We start from the raw sequence: 20,064 nt of genomic DNA on the forward strand, positions 1-20,064 counted from the left end.
TTTTTAAAAAGTTATATATACATGTTAAAATGAAATAATGCGTTTAGAAAAGTAATTTTCATATATTTACTCATTTTGTTATTTTCCAGTACTTAATTACACTTTAATCAGTGCTAATATGGGGCTCAATGTTTTCAAAATGCTTTCATAGATGGCATTGTCGTCATTTGTATCGGCCTAATTAAATGTCTTTTTTATATTTTCCAATAATAAGCACTTAATATATTATTATTGTAAATTAAACATATAATTTTTTTTTAAGTAAATGCCAAAAAATAGCCGAACAAGTCAGTAATACTATTTCCAATAATACTTATGTATGAAGTGTTGTCATATTAAAAATAAATACATGTATTATCGATTTTTTTGAATAATCGATAACAGGATTTTATTACAGCGCATTATTCGATGATGCTTTTAATGAGTCGTTGTGAACAGTAAATTTTCATTATTTTGTATTATAGCAGTGTTCCGTTTCAAAGAACGGAATATAGTAGTACATTATTAGTGTCGTTGGTTATTTACATTTGTACTAAAAAATCGATTACATAATAATTTAAAATATCGAGTACGAATCGTAGCTGTCTTCGAATACTGGCAACTGGTAAGATTAAAATAGTATTTAAATAAAAGAGAGAAATCGACCCTAACTCGAATACCATAAAGTTGATTTTCCTTTCTCATTAATATCATAGCAGTTTGTTTTTAACTTGCGTATGACTCTGTGGTATGATGTTTAACGTGTATTCTTTAGGGAATGCAATCCCGAACCCGCGGGATCCCGATCTCGCGAGATCTCGTGTAATTTTTCGAGATCAATCCCGACGCATCATATGACGAGATCCCGTTCGAGATTGACGGGATTGGGCGGCAGTGAAAAAGAAATAAAAAATATAATCACACGATTATATCGTAAAGAACCAAACCAAGCAGATATTAATACGGCAGTACTAATCGAAGATGACTTGCCTCTTTCAATGATTGCAGAAGATTTGAATTTACGTGCTGCACAAACTAATAAATCGCTTCAAGAGGAATTAGAAGAAACTCTGCGAGCTTCTAAAAGTCCTTTTGCACGTATATCCACGTCCACGAGCTTAGACAAATTAGAATCTACCATTAAAAAAGAAATGGATTTGTTTGAGTGTGGAGGAACAAGGGGGCGATTTTTGCAGTTTGCATATAATTGCTTCGCCACGCTGTTGCCAACCAGCGTTGAGTCGGAGAGGGCATTCTCAGCAGCGGGGTACATTGCAACGGACATTAGATGCCGTTTAGCAGATGAAACTATTAATACCCTTTGTTTTTTAAGGAGTCATTTTCAAAATCACTCTTTTTCCTAATTCCCTTGAAATAAGCTTATTGTTTTGATTACTTAATTTACCTACGTTAATTTCCTTGCAACCTGATTATTATTTAGTTGGTAAGATTAAAGAATAAAGGTTTTTATTTTCTTTCGAGTAATATGTTATTTTAGTTAACCTCACTATCACAAACAAGCAGTTATTAGCTTTTTCAGTCATCTGAATTCAACATTTTTTTTAAATTTAGACGGGATCCCGGGATCCCGCGGGATCCCGAATTTGCAATCTCGAGTCGGGATTGCATTCCCTAGTATTGTTATTGTACGGTGCATACATTTCAAAAATTATATTTTAATGTAGGTACATACATTTCTTTCATACATCTCATACATTTCAAAAATTATATTTTAATGTAGGTACATACATTTCTTTCATACATTTCATACATTTCAAAAATACATTTACATACATACATCAAAAATTATCTTTTAATGTAGGTACATACATTACTTTCATACATTTCAAAAATGAACTTTTTATGTAGGTACATACATTTCATACATGTCAAAAATTATCTTTTAATATAGGTATATACATTACTTTCATACATTTCAAAAATTATATTTTAATGTAGGTACATACATTTATTTCATACATTTCATACATGTCAAAAATTATCTCTTAATGTGGGTACATACATTTCATACATTCCAAAAATTTCATACATTTCAAAAATTATCTTTTAATGTAGGTACATAACACCACATGTCAGACCCCTTGTATTTGGAAGAAACTTAAAAATAATGCCAAAAATATTAGATGAATATATTTTTAATACGAATATTGTTTTATTTTTGTTCATCAACTTTATCCCTCACTAACAATACTAGTAGTAGTACATAACCTGGTTTATACCGCTAAAGATATTAAAAGATATACGAGTAATTCAGAATGTTATCAAGTTCAAAATAAGCACACATTACTTGCTTAGATAACAGAGTAATATTACTCGTAATAAAAACATTTGTAACACCTATATGTATAGTAAGTACTTACGCTGCGGCGCCGTGAGACTCGTCTACCTCATCTACTCATCTACGCGCGGTAACCGCGCCGACCGACCAATAGGAGCGCGCCTCTCGTGTTTCCAGAAAGTTCGCGACTAACGGACGATACAGTATTAAGGCAATGAGTGTCCCAGTGACATCATTATAATATTTTCTAGTTAAATTTTATTGTAATATACAAATTTCGCACTAAATAACGTGTTACCCCGTTACACATTTCTAATAATGAAAAACTTAGACCGACCCTGTTCACTTAATATTACAAGATCTGACTTTAAAAATTACGATATCCTCATATAGCCTTTCATTTCCCCTTTCAATACTTTTTCGCATTAAAAAGTAGCCTTTCTCAGGGTCTACATTATCTGTCTACCAAATTTCAATTAAATCAGTTCAGTAGTTTTGGCGTGAAAGCGAGACAAACAGACAGACTGAGTTACTTTAGCATTTATAATATTTGTAATAATATCGCTATTAAAAATAGGGGTTGGTGAAAGACGGGTGAAAATTTAGGCGTGTGTGTATTTTCAATGTAACATTATAAATAAATAAAAAATTGTCCATAATATAAAAAAATATTTTTTCGGGGTAGGCCACCCCTATGACTTAGGGGTATAAAAAATAGATAACAACCCTACCTCAGACCTGGCAAGTATACATATCATATTTCATCAAAATGTGGGAGAAATATGGCAACTAACACTGTGATACAAAATTTATATATAAGATATAGCGGAATTCTCATTAGGTAAAAGAGAGGGGTACATCGTAGAATACATGAGGTATATACCAGTAAATTAATTGTAACTAAAATCAGTCTCATACATATAACGATTGAAATAAAAAATCGTATAGCCCGATTTTGATACGTACGAGTATAAACGTATCAAAATCAGGCTATACGTATAGCGCAGACGCGTTACAACATATCAAAAAAATAGGCATGGAATGTAAAATAAACCATAACACAATAGGTATATACATTGGCACATAAGCCATATCTGCAGAGTGTCGGCTAACGATATTATACCTACACATTTACATTGAATCTTGAATCGTCCCTAATGAGGTACACGATACAGTTACCTACATATCTATTATATACATATCTTTGCAAAACAGATGTCATGTAGACTGAATTGACTGCCATCTATTTTCATGCTTTGTTACTAAGCAGCCACTAGTAATCCGAACTGCTTCAACGTCATCTAGCGGCTACGGTGGCGAAATAAAATAGCCCGAGTTAGGAAGGAACCATTTTCTTGTATGGGATGGGGTATCTGTATGTAATATTATGTTATCTGTGCTAATACTAATATTTCGGACTGATCGTTTTTTTTTTGGTTCGGTTTTCCCCTTTTTAGGGAAAGGTAAAAGGACTCAGCCCATACAGCCATTGTTTTCAGTAATATTTTCTTATATTATTTTTTTTCTAATAATTGTCTTCAGAAGTTACAAATCTTGATCTGTGGTTTTTTTTATTTTTGAAACATGTCACAAAGTACATTGATTTGTTGACTTACGTTTGTCAATGTCAGTCAGTAATTCTATTTATTTTTTCAAAACCTAACCTATTAACACCGAATAAAATGAAGTAACAATTTTTAATTTTCTGATCCTTTGTAACTAGTTCTTTCTATTTTAGAACCATGGGCGAGTTAATAAAAAAAAATACGGATTGGGATTCTAATAAGGGCTTACGAGAGCCTATAAAGAATATAGAGGTTAGTAAACAAATAATGTTGTGGTTAGGGCCCTAAGTATTTTTTATGAAATAACCAGATAATCGCACGCCTATGCCTGGACATAAATTAAAAGAAACTTGTATTATGGGTTTTGTACCCATAACTACCCACTCTAATTATTAATATAAACTCTACATTTTGTAATACATAAAATACACCCATACTAGTCCAACCAATCATGCTTAAACAAATAAGTGTATCTTCGGAAGTAAGGTAGGGTGCTAAACCGCTAGACTACTGAAGTCGTCAACACAGTTTCTAAACTAATGGCATAGTTAGTGTGCTAGATATGTAATCTTGACATTTTTATAAATTAAAAATTCAATATTTTTTATTAACATTTATTCATTATCTAGTTCAGTTTACATGTTGCAATAAGAACAACTGGCAAAAAACATTGACTGATTTTTTAAAAATTATAAATGAAAAACAATGCATGATCAATTGTTGCCTTATTATATTAATTATTAATATTTATTAGGTAGTAAATAATAGTCTAATAGATGTTTTAAATTTATTTATAGGTAATTCCAGAATATCCATATCTATCTCACTGTAAAATTTTATATCTATTCTCATAAAACACATTGACTGTTTCTAAATGATACTTAGTCTTAAAATTTAGTATTAATGTTTTTCATAACATTAATACGAAATTTATATACTTCACACCAGTATCACCTTGGACTGTTGTGAGTTATATGAAAACAAATTAATTTAAGAATAATTATTTAGGATTAACTGAATATTCATATAGTGGAAAGTGGGCATTCACATAACATCAGTAATTATTTATTTTATTAATCAACTAATAATTGTTAATACTTTCTTTTTGTCACCATATTGTAAAGTACATTAAAAAAAATACTACTGTATGTATTTATGAAATAACCACTGTTTATTTATAATTTGTAATAACTGTTTGGTTTTACACATTTTTAGCCTAATCATACTGAATACTAAAAATATTTGTACTTCATGCTCTTCTTATCATCCTCCACTCCAGCTCAGGAGGTTACAATAATGATTCCATGATTATCCATAAGAAAAAAACTTAAAAGATACTCATTTGTATTTGAACATATCCTTTCAAATTTTTATTACCCATAGAAAATATAATACTAATATATATCCTAGCTTATTGCTGAAACAGACTTTAATTTAAGAGGTATTTCACCTAAAAAATTAATGTAATTATTGTTATGTTCATGTCTAAAGAGTATGTAAAGAAAATTTCGTTAAGAGAGGCATAAAAATTCTCTTTGTATTTATTTCTTTTTCAGGACAAATGGAAACTTGTTCCATCATTTTTGCAAGTAAAAGGATTAGTGAAACAACATATTGACTCATTCAATTATTTCATAAATGTGGAAATAAAAAAAATTGTGCAGGCCAATGAAAAAGTGTTTTGTGATGCAGACCCATTATTTTACATTAAATATCTGAATGCATATGTTGGTAAGCCAGATCTTGAAGAAGGTTTTAATGTAACAAAACCAACTACGCCCCATGAATGTCGGCTAAGAGATATGACTTATTCAGCTCCTATTACTGTTGATATAGAGTATATCAGAGGTAATCAACGTGTAATAAAAAATAAACAATTGATTGGACGGTATGTGGCTCTTCAATTACTTTAGTGTAAAATATGAAATACAGAAGAATATGAAATAAAGAATAAAAATAACATATGAATTAAAGAAATATAATATCATGATTTAAAAATAGAGATGTATTGGATGTCACATCTAGATGTGATGTCAGTAATGTTGTTCATGTATTTGGGCTTTTTCACATTCCAGTTGCTTAAAAATACAAATGTTATTTATTCTCAAGCCAAGTGGAACTTTTCTTTTACTATGGGTACCATAAATTGATTACCACATAATTGATAGATACATTTAAATTTATAACATACATCATAAATAATATAAGCACCTAACTGAATCTGATATATTTTTATTAATAAATAATGCTTGTATAGGAATTGAGCCCAGAGAAACCATTGGAACTGTAACCATTCTTTTGAGAATGGTTAATACTTATATAAATATATTTTGTCTCAGGATGCCTCTGATGTTAAGATCATCAAATTGTGTACTAACGAATAAAGGTGATTTTGAATTGGCACAGTTAAATGAGTGTCCCCATGACCCTGGTGGTTACTTCATTATTAGAGGTATTTTTTTTTATTTATATGTTACAATACTATCTCTGTCATTTCTTTGATTTATAAATATGTATTTGAAATATTAAATTTTAGAATTAATTATATTGCTGTGAAAAATCTACTACTAATCGTACTATGAACAAAATATTGGGTATAACACAGTTATTATTATATTAAGTGCTCTCTTTTAATTTATATAATATTTTATTCACAATGTTTTCACAGGACAAGAAAAAGTAATTTTAATTCAGGAACAATTATCCAGAAATCGTATGATTGTTGATGAATTTAAGGGCTCCATCCAGTGTCAAGTCACTAGTTCTACCCACGAGAAGAAAACTAGAACAAATGTTATAGTCAAAAATGGAAAATATGTTCTACGTCATAATGCTCTCTCTGATGTAAGTTTTTAAGGTTTCAGTTAATTTGCTTTTAATTTTATGAATTAATAAACAGTATTTTATAGGTATATGAAATGAAATATCCATTCATTTAAAATGAAATGAAATGTTTAGTTGGGTTGTTACATTGGCTTCTGTGACGTTCTTTAAATTTAATACTACACTTAAAGAAATTATGATTGAATGGTAATCACAAAATCTTTGTCAAATGAGTCAAATAAAACTAGTAAAGAAATTTTCACAACATTATAACATGCCAAATCTCAGTGGCGAAGTCTATAGGGCTATTAAAATTAGGTTATAGTTATACTTATATTTTAAAAGCTCTCTTATCACAAGAAGATCGAGCAAGAAACTAGCGTGTTGCTGTTTTAAATAATAGTTAAAGATATTCATGTCACCGGCACTTTCCCACTATCTCTATCCACTAAATCACCAGCTCAACTTCGCCTGCGTAGTCACTTTTTCCGTTTCAGCTACATTTTTCATTGCGACCTATGACATTCACAAATAATGTGACTTTCTATGGGTAAAAGAATTTTCTAAATTGGTTCCGTAGATCCAGAGATTAACCCCCTTTTTTTATAGTATGTAAAATTCTTGCAAAATCGCCCCGCCAGATGGATGACGGGGTGGGATTTCTACCCACTAAAAAACCGCACAGTGTACCTGCAAACGCCTTTGCCCATTCGGGGTTTCGCATGCGCATTCTACCTCGACTCCAACGACGATGGTCTGCCCTGTAGGTTACAACACCTACAGGCAGGCAGGCTCCTTCTCCATGTAGTTAGGGCGACCTATTTTGCCCTACTCCATTGTGGAGGCATGTGAGTACACGCGCACACCTATGGGGACATTAGATTAGGGCGTTCCCTTCCTCAAGGCAAGCACCCCGGTCCCAATGGGAGATAAAGGGAGGAGCACTAACTCTCTACAACCTTACAAACTCTCTTACCTCTTCATAATATTCGCATATAAAAAGATATATAATAAAATAGTTCTTATATAATAATTATTTTTTAATTATATAGACACGCGTCTTGGAAACAACATAATTTTATTACGGTGACGATCAACAATATTGAATATCGTTAGAATAATGTTAGCACAATTTGTGTTGACAAAGTTATTACAAACAAAACATAAATCGATTTACAAATGTATAGAATAACCTCAGAGATTTTCTATTACTCATTGTTGTAATAAAATCTTATATTTTAATTTTTAATTTTGTAGGACATACCAATAGCAATTGCATTCAAAGCGATGGGTATCTGCAGTGACCAAGAGGTTATGCAACTGATTGGAACTGATGACAATACAGTAAAAAAAATGGGTCCATGTATCATGGACTGTCATAATTTAAAAATATTCACACAGAGTCAAGCCCTTGCTTATATTGGTAGCAAACTCAAAGTAAAAAGGTACACAAATTTTCTTTTATACAAAAATATCACCTTTTTGTTATAATTATTATATATTCGAAAACATAATTATCTATAGGTTTCAGACAGTGAACTCAAAAAGCCGCACCCCTGTAGACGAAGCCAGAGATCTTTTAGCTACCACTATTTTGGCGCATGTCACAGTTGAAAACTATAATTTTTACGTAAAAGCTATATACTTAGCTATAATGGTGAAGAGAGTAATAGAAGCAGAGTCAAATAAATCAGCCATTGATGATCCTGATTATTATGGAAACAAGAGACTTGAGCTTGCTGGTTCATTGCTCTCTCTAATGTTTGAAGATTTGTTTAAAAGGTTTAATTGGGAACTGAAATCTATTGCCGAAAAAATCATTCCTAAAGTAAAGGCAGCACCATTTGATGTTGTAAAACATATGAGACCCGATTTGATTACAAATGGTTTATTTGCAGCAATTTCTACAGTAAGCATGTAGATAATAATTTTGTGTTAATCATTACTGTATATTTTTTATAGTAATAGCAATCATTATGAGTTGCAATGGAATTAAATCAGAATGTATTTACTTTTATGTGCACTTTCTAGATAAAATGTAACTTATCAAATTTACAGGGTAATTGGACTATCAAGCGCTTTAAAATGGAAAGGCATGGTGTAACTCAAGTCCTTAGTCGTCTTAGCTATATTTCAGCATTAGGTATGATGACTAGGGTCAATTCACAATTTGAAAAAACTAGGAAAGTGTCTGGTCCACGCTCGTTACAGCCCTCTCAATGGGGAATGTTGTGCCCTTCCGACACTCCCGAAGGAGAAGGATGCGGTCTTGTTAAAAATTTAGCATTAATGACACACATTACAACTGAGTGCTCTGAAGAACCTATAGCTAGGTTGGCGTGTAATGCTGGTGTGGAAGATATAAAGCTTCTTGGAGGTGAAGAAATCAATCATCCGGCTGTGTATATAGTGTTTCTTAATGGTAATTATTATTTTATCATGGTAACTAAATTTAAATGTACATGCTTATGATACATAAAATATTCATAGTCTTTCACTTGAACTCTCGAGCATCACTATATTCGTGTTTGTATCTCATAATTAAATCAAATTTAAATTATCTTATTTGAAGTATCCCTCAGAGCAATAATATTGTTTATACTTTTTTACAGGTAACATTTTAGGTGTTACAAGACAATATAAAAGATTGATAAGGGTATTCAGAATGTTTAGAAGACGCGGACTCGTGTCTTCCTTTGTATCAATATATCCCAATCATAACCAACGAACGGTCTATATATGCAGTGATGGCGGAAGGCTCTGCAGGCCGTACATCATTGTGGAAAAAGGATTACCATTAGTACTACAAATTCATATAAATGAATTAAATAGGGGCATAAGAAAATTTCAAGATTTTCTAACTGATGGACTAATTGAATATTTAGATGTAAATGAAGAAAATGATAGTCACATTGCGACAGTTGAAGCGGAGATTGATCCGTATGTAACAACGCATCTTGAAATAGAACCTTTTACAATTTTAGGCGTGTGCGCAGGGCTCGTACCTTACCCCCATCACAACCAAAGCCCTAGGAATACTTACCAGTGTGCTATGGGAAAACAAGCTATGGGTAAGTTAATATATTATGATTTTAAAAAATATATTCGAGGTTTTTTTTAAATTACATAGTAAGCTATACTTTCTCAAATCTAACATATTTATAAAGTCGCTTAATTGTACTGTAAAATTTTCTAATTCTCTACTTGTCTATATTATCCTAGTAAATAATATAAATACATCAAAGTACATAGTAAATTTTTCCAGGGACCATTGGATACAATCAAAAAAATAGAATAGATACGCTAATGTATAACTTAGTGTATCCACAATGTCCTATGGTTAAAACAAGAACAATTGAGTTAACAAACTTTGACAAACTACCCGCCGGTCAGAATGCTACTGTAGCAGTAATGAGTTATAGTGGATATGACATTGAGGATGCATTGATCCTTAATCGAGCATCCATAGACCGTGGTTATGGTAGATGTCTCGTGTACAAAAGTGCCAAAACAACTATGAAAAGGTACAGCAACCAGACTTCAGACAGAATATGGGGTCCATCAAGGGATGCTAACACCGGGAAAGTGATTAGAGCACATGATCTCTTAGATTCTGATGGTATAGCTGCACCGGGCGAAATGGTTGAAAATCGACAAGTTCTAATTAATAAGCAAATGCCTATAGCTTCATCAAACCCTGTGTCTCAAGGTCAACCTCAACAAGTTGAATACAAAGAAGCACCAATAACTTATAAAGGCCCTGTGGAATCATATATAGAAAAAGTAATGGTTTCTTCTAACTCTGAAGATGCATTACTCATTAAAATACTATTACGACAAACACGAGTTCCAGAGATCGGAGATAAGTTTAGTTCTCGGCATGGTCAGAAAGGTGTCACCGGACTTATAGTGCAGCAAGAAGATATGCCATTCAATGATAGAGGTATTTGCCCTGACATGATTATGAATCCTCACGGTTTTCCTTCTAGAATGACAGTCGGTAAAACTATAGAACTACTTGCGGGAAAAGCAGGTTTAATGGAAGGAAAATTTCATTATGGTGAGTAAAACTAGAAAAGACTAATAAGCATTAGAAAAATTATTTTGTTTTACACTTTTGACCATAAGTAAGACTTTCATTTAATTTCAGGCACTGCATTCGGCGGTTCAAAAGTGGTAGATGTATGCAATGAATTGGAAAAGCATGGGTACAATTACCACGGGAAAGATATTTTTTATTCTGGCTTAACAGGAGAACTTTTGGAGGCGTATATATATTCAGGGCCCGTGAGTATTTCCGTAGCTAAGTCGCGTAGTGTTTGCTTCATCCTGACAATAAAATCTGTACGTATAATCTAAATGCTTATAGATATATTGTGAAAAAAATCTTTCAGGTGTACTATCAGAAACTGAAACATATGGTACAGGATAAGATGCACGCGCGCGCCCGCGGCCCTCGCGCGGTTCTGACTCGCCAGCCCACCGAGGGTCGCTCCCGAGACGGTGGTCTCAGACTCGGCGAAATGGAGCGAGACTGCCTTATCGGATACGGTGCTAGGTATTATACTTATTAAATTAACAACGTACTAATATTATATACACACAATAAAATGTAATATTATCTCCGATAGCATGCTTTAAGCTAGCTAGTCAAAGCTGTAATGTATGAGGAGAGAGGATTGTTAGTAATAGGGAGTAGTAATACCATTGTAGTTAATTCGCCACGGTAAGCTAACTGCCCTGATTTCATGCTTACACTATCTTCCTCAACTGATGCTCTGCCAGCGTATACCTTAAGCAGAGGCAGGTGCACCATAAAAATACCCACCGATTTCGTGCATACAGTTTTTTTATGATTATGCATAGTAATTTTCTGCAACAGTAATTATCTATATTGTTTGTTATTTTCTCCTGTAGTTTTACCATTCTGCCAACATTTCAGCATGCTATTAATGGAACGCCTGATGCTTGCGTCGGATGCATTCAGTGCAGACATCTGCGGCGCGTGTGGGCGTCTTGCTAGTCGAGCTTGGTGCCATGCCTGTCGTTCATCAGCCGCCGTATCCACTGTCGATATGCCTTATGCCTGCAAGCTGCTGTTCCAAGAACTCGCCTCTATGAATATTGTACCTAAACTTACTCTCAAGAAATATTCATAAGCATATTTTGTTTACAAACACTAATAAATGCAATTAAAAACAGATTTTTGCTATTATTACCGGCTTCTAATAAATTATGAAACGAAAAAAAGTAATTTATCTAAAACAGGAATGAACTTTATACCATGTGGTACTTGTGGTAGTGGCTAGGAGCAAACAAATATACTAGAACTATTTTTATAGAACCTTTATATTATTAGCATCAGCACAATAATATTACATTTTTGTGTGGCTTAAGAATGTAGAATATTTTTGAGATCACTACATGTCCTTCGTAGTGATACAAACTATATCTCGTCAAATTTTATTTAAACCTGTTCAGCCGTTTATTAGAGGAAAGCTAACATACCGGCACACTTTATTATTTAAAATAGCATAGATGTAGTAATATTACTTATTGAGTAAGTTACTTAGTAATTTGAAAGGTATATTGTAACTGCAGGACCAAGATATCTTAGTCGAGCTACATCTTAAATTATCAACATTCTCAAGTATAGTTGGAAAGCAAAACCTGACACCGGATACGACCGCAGCGTTTATATATACTATATAATAATACATAAGGGTATCAAAAATATTTTATTCATTATAAATTTCTACAATATCGATTCCATAGTTAATGAATGATTCTTAACATTTTTAAACATACTTTTGTACATACATATAAAGCCCAAAACAAAATCACGAAAAGGACATATGTAAATCCGCTGTAAGAAAACAACCTCATAAAGATATAGCCTAAACTGATCCAGAAAACAAATGAGTGGGAACCCAGCCGTCTTAAGGACAACCGCGCAGGTAGATCTTGACTCACAACATTCTGATGATTCGTTGCATCTTTCATATACATGTGAATGGTACATGGTCTCTGTAACATCTCTCGAGCTACGAACCCCCAAAAATTATTTCTGTTCCATAAAGTCATTAATTCTTCCCGGAACTGAAAACAAAGAGATAATAATTATAACAATTTGTAATATGAGCTACAAACCTAAATCTTCACTATCATTTTTCTTTCATAAGATATTTTTATCATTATTTTTTAGGAAATTGGAATGCCAAACGAACTGACGTTGGGCACTTGCTATTAAGACGTAGCCGTGGCCTATATACTTGAACAGATGTACAGACATCATATTATCATGTGACATACTTGATACCAATCATGTGTTGCCATTCCAGAGAAAATGTTTCTATTGTTTGAGATATGCAGGTCACCTGACGAAAATGGTACCCTTCGCTTATAGACTAGAAAAGTATACCTGGCGTCATTAAATACATTGTATGATGTATATTCCATTGCGTTGCGTTTGCAATTCAGTTTGTGAGGCAACATCTAATTAATACTTCTTTAGAAACGGTTGTGGGATCGCTCATGCCACGTTCGATTCAAATACAATGAGCGAAATGTTGGTATGTCAACTGTTGCTATCACCACACAATTCGACAGTTGGGGGGAAGTAGGTTTTTAGTAACGTGACCAATAACCGCAATGTAGCAGCCATGTTTGAACTGGTAGCTGATACTATAGTGGTTTAGGACTCCGCATTACTTCTGATGGTCCTAATTACCCCTTATGGGAGTTATTTACTTAAAATTCGCGACTGTATACTTTTATTATTTACTATTACGCATTTCAATTATAGTTTCAAATGTAGTTACCATTTCATTAATTCTTGAAGATATTTGAAACAACATTCTAACTAATATTGTATTTTCATATGAAGCTATTGGCATCAGATCTGGATCACCCATATAATGAACTTCAGTCGCCTTACTTCTGAGCTGTAACAATAGTTTATTTTCAACAGGTGACTGAGTAAGAAACTAACTTATATCATCTGATAATCTCCCATTTGTATTATTAGTAGATAAAAATATATATAAACATACAATTAAAATTTAGCAATTTTATATGAAACATTTCATGTTTGATTACGTATGACATACAGTAAATTTGCGTAAAATATATATAATATATTCAACAACATGACAAGTATAAAAATTCGTATAACTACTATCGTACACTTACTTTGTTAGTTATATGCGACGAAAAATGTGAAGAATTGGCAAAAGAAGAATGGTCCAATGCCTCTTCTGTAATTAATTCAGGAGGCAGTACAATGTTTTCACTCAACTGAAAAAAAAAGTGTTTTAAAAAATGTTCTTTTAGAGCTTTCCATCCTTCTTTTTGTTACGCTGAAGTTGCAGTAAGTAGATATTTTGGTGATTTAGATAAAACATTATCATGTTTTAAATGTAATAAACAAATAATCACGTACACCAAATATATTTGAGAAGTGATGAATGGAAGCAGTTAAATAAGTTGGAACTCTTCTGGTCTCCTCCAATAATATATCATCCTCACATTGATTATCCAGCAAAAACCAATGTTTTATACTTCTCCAGACACCTGAAATATAATTTTATAAAACGCGTACAATTTATACTAATTTTTACATACTATAAAACAAGGCCGTCGCCGCTGTCTCATTGCTTATATCTTTTAAATTACGCAACGGATATTAATACAGTTTCCAGCAATATAGTGATTCAAGAGGAAGGTTTATATGTATAATGTATAGCACAGGCTGAGGAATTCAAAGATATTTAATGCATCCGTGCCAAGCCGAGACGGATCGCTAGTATATAATAAAACAGAAGATAGTTTGTTTAAATGTGGAAATATCTTCCTTATCATCCGAGCAAAAAGAAAGGGTGGAGGGAGAACAAAATACAAAGTAATTGTACGGAGAAAGGAGGGTTAAGTATGATGCAGTTGGAGCTGTAGTCAACTGCAGCAAAATACATTGGACTTAAGGTGGTGTGCTAAACCGGTAGACCACCAAAGCCATCATGCAATATTATTACATACCTCGATTCTGTTGACCCATCCTCTTGCAAATTTCATCAAAATTTTTTTCTGAAATCACTTTGGATGCACTGATTCGTTGTACAAATTCAATTGCATACTGCTTTTTGTTGTCAGTCCATATAGGATCATATTCATAATTTGCTGATAAATTAAATTCAGACAGTGCTTGTTTTGCTACAGCAACCCATTTGTGTAAAGGCACTCCATTATATGTATAACTACAGGTAAACAATAAACATTTTAAAATACGATGTGAAACAAAAAGTATTAGTGCAATTCATTATACCACGACGATGAAAACTTTATTATTATAACTAGATGTGCCCGCGGTTTCAGCTGCGTTAGATTTCAATAAAAAATATAAGTTATGTGTTATTCTGATGAATGAGCTGTGAAGTTTCATAAAAATCAGTTCAGTAGTTTTTAAGTGAAGGAATAACTAACATCCATACTTACAAATTTTCGGGTTTATATTATTGTTAAGATTATAACAACTTTTAAAAAATAGGACTATATTAAAAAATGTAATATAATTGTAATTAAACTGTCAGTAATAGAAACATTTTATTACTTGAATTAAGTTTCAACCATAGCGAGTTACAACAGATAAAGATCTGTTTGTTGTAATTCGCTGTAATGTTCGAAAAACAGAATAATACTATTATTCTGTTCTTCGAGTACTTGCAATTTTTTTATTTACAATAAGAAAATTTACATTATTATATAATAGGGTTCAACAGCCAGTCTGACATACAAGATAATCCGGTTCACAAATAAATACGTAACAAAGGAAAAAATCCTTTTATTGTAATTACCTTTGTTCCATAGCCGAATTATTGAAACTAGTGTCTGGAGTCTGATGTAAGCCCGAAGATGTATCAGTAATTGCTTGCTCCAAATTCCATAAAATTGGAACCAAATGTTGCTGTGAGAATACCTACATAAAATGAAACAATACACATTAAAAATTGTATACTTAACACTTACATTACCTACATTCTTAGTGATTAACTTACCTTCCCCAGCCTGAATAACATAATTGCATTCTTATACGCAGTCAAATCTAATCTCAAAAATCTTGGTAACACAGATTGAAAGATGCAAGTGTAAGATGGAAAGTTCTCAGCTATGTATTGAGTGAAGCTGGCATCCAAAGTATTGCTATTTCCTTCTTCTTGGTTATTGTTTGATGTTACATACCTATTAAAGACAAGTTATAGCATATTAAGGTAAAGAAAACAAAGAAAGGCATGGTATAAAAGAAATAGTATAATAAAGCCTAGACATCGGACCACGTAAAATGCGAGATAGACGAGGTAAAAGAGAACGTGAACCAGACTTTATTTGACTACCAGAAGGAAGAACTGTGTATCTGTATAGGTAAATCGTCAGAAGATCTCGTGTTTAAACAGAAGTTTGCCATTAGTATTAGAGGTCCATAAGGCTTGTAGTGCCTACTGAAGTGCAGTTCCAACAGTTTTAGATGGGCAATAGGACACTAGTTGCCCAGGGCCTACCAATACTACGATAATTTGATTACTAATGCGTGAGCGAGTGTACTGCCGCCGAGTAACCAATACAAACATATTTTTCATGAGTGTGATTGCTTGTATTGGTCTGAGTGTTTCCTATGTATATTATGGATGTATTTAAGTATATATAGTATATCAGTTATCTAGTTAACACAAAAACTCTGTTTAGCTTGGGACTAGATGGCGCAGTGCAGATTGCCCAGTGTTATTATTATTATATTTATCGCAACTAATAATACATATTTATTCACAATATGTAAATTGCAGACTATAAATGTATATTTAGAAAAAAGAGCAAACCTGTCTTGATTTATATTATTATCTGTATATCTCCAAGGCTGGATAAGACTCAACCATAATTCCATAACCAGTCTGAACGAAGCATCCAATGGCCATGTAGTAACTAAATGTTGGACATAATGATATCCACGCACACACATAATCTGTCGTGCGTATTTACGTAGTGCAGAAGAACGAGATGTCAGATCTGTGAAATGTTTCGCAGAATACGAATGTATATGCTTCACAAGTACTCTCACTGTTCTTACACGTTCTGGGCTTGAGAATACAGTGGTGTATTTTTTTTGGTACATCTGAAAATAATTTGCTTTTTTACTTGAATTGCAAGTTTTGAAGTTGCAAGAGTGATTCACAAGTTGAAATTGAATATCTATACTATTATTATTAATTTGAAAATGTATTTATCTGTATGTTACTTTATTAGGCTTCACTTACATCAACATTGCTTGTATTACACTGTTCCACACACATCCAAATGTCAATAAAGACTTGCAATACTGTCTCGGAGCGCCAGACTTCGTTACGTGACTGCGACTGAGTTGTGTGCTGATTGTGTTGATTGGTCATACCAGATATATCAGGTATTAAAAGCAATGAAGGAGAATAGAGAGGCCTACAAATTAGTTTTTTAGGATTACAAAAAATAAATTATATATAAATATTTTTGTATATAAAATAATAATTATTCGTCTCCATTACTATGTATGACACACCTTTGTTTACATAACTAGAATGGCAAACAAGCTGAATCCACCTGATGGTAAATGGCAACCCTCACCTATATCCATGCACAGCACCAAGGATACACATCATACATATGGCAGAGCAATATTCCTCAAGCATTCCCTTTCTGGAGGACTAATATAATATGTCATGCCTCAATAGGCTATATGATATTATTGAAGCAGTGATATGACAGAGATTGGGCTCTGCAATATCACTGCAATTTGTCACTCTTTCAATGAAGCACAGTTGACAAAGTAAGCTGATTGGCAGATGAAATGGCAGGTGGTATTGAGGTATATAGACGATTTAATACATAGTTTACCTAAGGTTTTTACGGTTACATTTTTTAACCTGTTACAGTTGTAGTTGGGATATTATAGGCTTTTGTATGAATGCATATTGCATCTCACTCCAACAGCCAACCTATGTATCAGTTACGAGTCGTAAAAGTGTAATAAATAGACAAATCACCTGCTAGAAGTTTGCAAAGGTGTTACCATTGGCACCTTCCCATTATAATATGGTATATGTGGCAAGACAAGTACATTAGGATCAGATGGTAAAAAGTGTGTAAGATAATCACATGCTAATGCAAAATACACACTATTCCAATTCTCCCAGGAACTTTTATTTTGACTATTACTAACTAAATGTAAGGCAAAATTAAATATGTAATAGTCAAATGGATCTGTTGTATACATATATAAGGAATAATAGGTAAAAATATTGATAATAATCACATAATTTTCAACTAGATTTTGTATTTAAATTACTACTAGCAACATTACTACTTTATAGTGCTCATTTAGTATGGGTTGGACATTATTTCACATTTCCCCATAAGCAAAAACCATGTGATTATATCACATAAAAAGGCTGTTTTTGGATGTAGATTGCAAATGCTAACCAATTCTAGCTAGTAAAACTTTTTTAAAGTTTGAAACTACCATTTAAAAAAAATATTATTATGATTACCTTTAGGCATTATAATAAAAATTTGTAGCTAATTTTAATTTATAAGTTTTATTTAATTAATATTGCCTTTCTGATTTTTATAATTAAATAGTAAATAAAATTATATTATATTGCGATGTTTATTTTCACATGATATTATAAAAGGATACTCAAAGCTAAAGCTCCCATCGTTAGTGATTGTGGATCCAAAGTCAGCATATCTCCATAAAACTGAGGACATCTACCTCTGTCCAAAGTCATTTGCAAATCTAACTGAAACAAAAACATACTATTAATTTTATAGGTTTATGTTTACTTTTTTTGTCTCATATAAACTTATATTGTACTGTAGAATTAGAGTTCTAAATTTATATAAAAAATATATATAATAATACGAAAATATTTTTAACATGGCATTGTATATTTTTGGTCCATTTTTATAAAAATATTATGATCTTTTATATTTAAGCTTATTGTATAATTTTGTTTCACGCTTTGAGAAGTTTCTACAGTAAATCTCTATATACTAAAACAACATAAATACTACATGTGGTTATTACTTAATTGTAATTTAAAGAATAAGACACTCAAAGTAAAATTACTTTGAAAGATTTATAAAAAGAACAGCATTAAAATTAAAATACTTATTTGTTTTTAGTCATTTTTCTAACATTAATGTGCTGTATTTGATTATAAATTTAAACAGGTACTTACCGGCAATACACTTAATGGCAAATTGTATTTCAACAGTGAATCTGATAAAAGCTTATAACACAAGCGAAACATTGGCCCCAAAGGCTCTAGGAATTTCATTAAAATTTCAAAAGCACATCTGTCCCCATCAAAGGTAATTGTTCTCAGCCCAAATCCATTGTTGAAAGTTGAAGCAAAAATATTGTTCACTAATTGTGGAAACAAAATTTGCAAGTCTTTAGTTGGCCCTGTATCAATAATTCTTGTCAGCTCTATAAGTCTTTCTTGTAATGGCAGATTAAGACAGGTATAAAATTGACCCTGAAAATGAAAATAAATGGCATATTTATATTAAAAATATAATTGAGTACAAATTGATCTGAAGAAAATGTCGTAATATATTCATCTATATCTATACTAATACTATAGTAATAATAATAAAGACATTTATTCAGCATTACAGTATTCTTATTTAAAATGCAACCTAAAAGCTAAAACATACTAGTAACTCTGAATGTGACTTCCATTCAGCATTTATAAAGAGAAAGATTGTTTATCAAAAAGCAAACTCTGGCACCATGTCATGATTCCAGAGTTTTAGAAATTCTTCCAGTTTGAAACATATTAATCAGAAAATACATAACTCCAGAATGACATAGTTAATATGAATTAGGAATACTGTATATAATATATAAAAGCTAAATTAATCTATACAAAACCCTTAAAGTTATGATCAACCAAGAGATGCCGGGGTGGATCACTATTTTATTCAAAGCTAGAACATCTAAATTTCTTTAATAAACAAAATAGATGAAATAATAGTATACTACCATTAAATCTTGAGCCATTATGTTTGTTTGGGACAATTAAAAAAATATATATTATATTGATAGCAAAATATATAGAAAAACGAGAAGTAGAATCTGTATTACAAAAGCTTCAATTTCAGTGTTTGTATAAGCCAAAGCCACAGATAAAAATATTTAGAATCGCTTGTATAAAGGTGATCTGTGGACACTATATCACAGAATTAGTAATTACAAACACAAATTTCTAATACCACTACTACTACTAAATACCGCACAAATTTCTGTAACTGACAATAGCACTAAAAAAAACTAAAAAATGAATAATGGCAAAACAAATAGCCGGAGCCTGA

At 32.1% G+C, this 20,064-nt stretch overlaps 2 protein-coding genes across 3 annotated transcripts; one reads left to right on the top strand and one right to left on the bottom strand.

The window, feature by feature from the left end:
• The first annotated feature begins 3,830 nt into the window (after positions 1–3,830).
• Positions 3,831–11,869, top strand: LOC131848385 (DNA-directed RNA polymerase III subunit RPC2). The gene is made up of 12 exons (XM_059198213.1): positions 3,831–4,095; positions 5,400–5,731; positions 6,183–6,295; positions 6,512–6,687; positions 7,924–8,111; positions 8,191–8,575; positions 8,725–9,088; positions 9,279–9,737; positions 9,932–10,726; positions 10,817–10,953; positions 11,061–11,224; positions 11,609–11,869. The coding sequence occupies exons 1-12, from the start codon at positions 4,021–4,023 to the stop codon at positions 11,823–11,825; spliced, it is 3,405 nt and encodes a 1,134-aa protein (XP_059054196.1). The 5' UTR covers positions 3,831–4,020; the 3' UTR covers positions 11,826–11,869.
• Positions 11,870–12,425: 556 nt separating this feature from the next.
• On the bottom strand, positions 12,426–19,952 carry LOC131848431 (sphingomyelin phosphodiesterase 4). 2 transcript variants are annotated; one of them, XM_059198280.1, is made up of 13 exons: positions 19,736–19,952; positions 18,927–19,226; positions 18,383–18,485; positions 17,730–17,946; positions 16,968–17,145; positions 16,533–16,825; positions 15,717–15,900; positions 15,516–15,637; positions 14,701–14,918; positions 14,108–14,238; positions 13,858–13,962; positions 13,488–13,610; positions 12,426–12,765 (listed from the first exon to the last, which is right to left on the bottom strand). In XM_059198280.1, exons 1-13 carry the CDS (start codon positions 19,751–19,753, stop codon positions 12,442–12,444), a joined length of 2,316 nt encoding a protein of 771 aa, XP_059054263.1. In that variant the 5' UTR covers positions 19,754–19,952; the 3' UTR covers positions 12,426–12,441. The 2 variants fall into 2 exon arrangements, with proteins under 2 accessions (XP_059054263.1, XP_059054264.1); XM_059198281.1 differs by lacking the exon at positions 19,736–19,952 and having other exon boundaries at positions 18,383–18,481; positions 18,927–19,014.
• Positions 19,953–20,064: the final 112 nt, after the last annotated feature.

The sequence above is a fragment of the Achroia grisella genome, unplaced genomic scaffold (assembly GCF_030625045.1).
Source record: "Achroia grisella isolate CSIRO2021 unplaced genomic scaffold, CSIRO_AGI_Agris_v1 utg558, whole genome shotgun sequence".
Classification (NCBI taxonomy): Eukaryota; Metazoa; Arthropoda; class Insecta; order Lepidoptera; family Pyralidae; genus Achroia; species Achroia grisella.

Excerpts from the sequence above, each read along its gene's own strand:
- LOC131848385 (XM_059198213.1), top strand. The coding sequence starts at position 4,021 with ATGGGCGAGTTAATAAAAAAAAATACGGATTGGGATTCTAATAAGGGC. Across the intron at positions 6,688-7,923 it reads GTCATAATGCTCTCTCTGAT|GACATACCAATAGCAATTGC; the intron begins GTAAGTTTTTAA and ends TTAATTTTGTAG. Across the intron at positions 11,225-11,608 it reads CTTATCGGATACGGTGCTAG|CATGCTATTAATGGAACGCC; the intron begins GTATTATACTTA and ends CCAACATTTCAG.
- LOC131848431 (XM_059198280.1), bottom strand. Across the intron at positions 13,963-14,107 it reads ACTTCTCAAATATATTTGGT|TTGAGTGAAAACATTGTACT; the intron begins GTACGTGATTAT and ends TTTTTTTTTCAG. Across the intron at positions 12,766-13,487 it reads CTTCAAGAATTAATGAAATG|TTCCGGGAAGAATTAATGAC; the intron begins GTAACTACATTT and ends CTTTGTTTTCAG.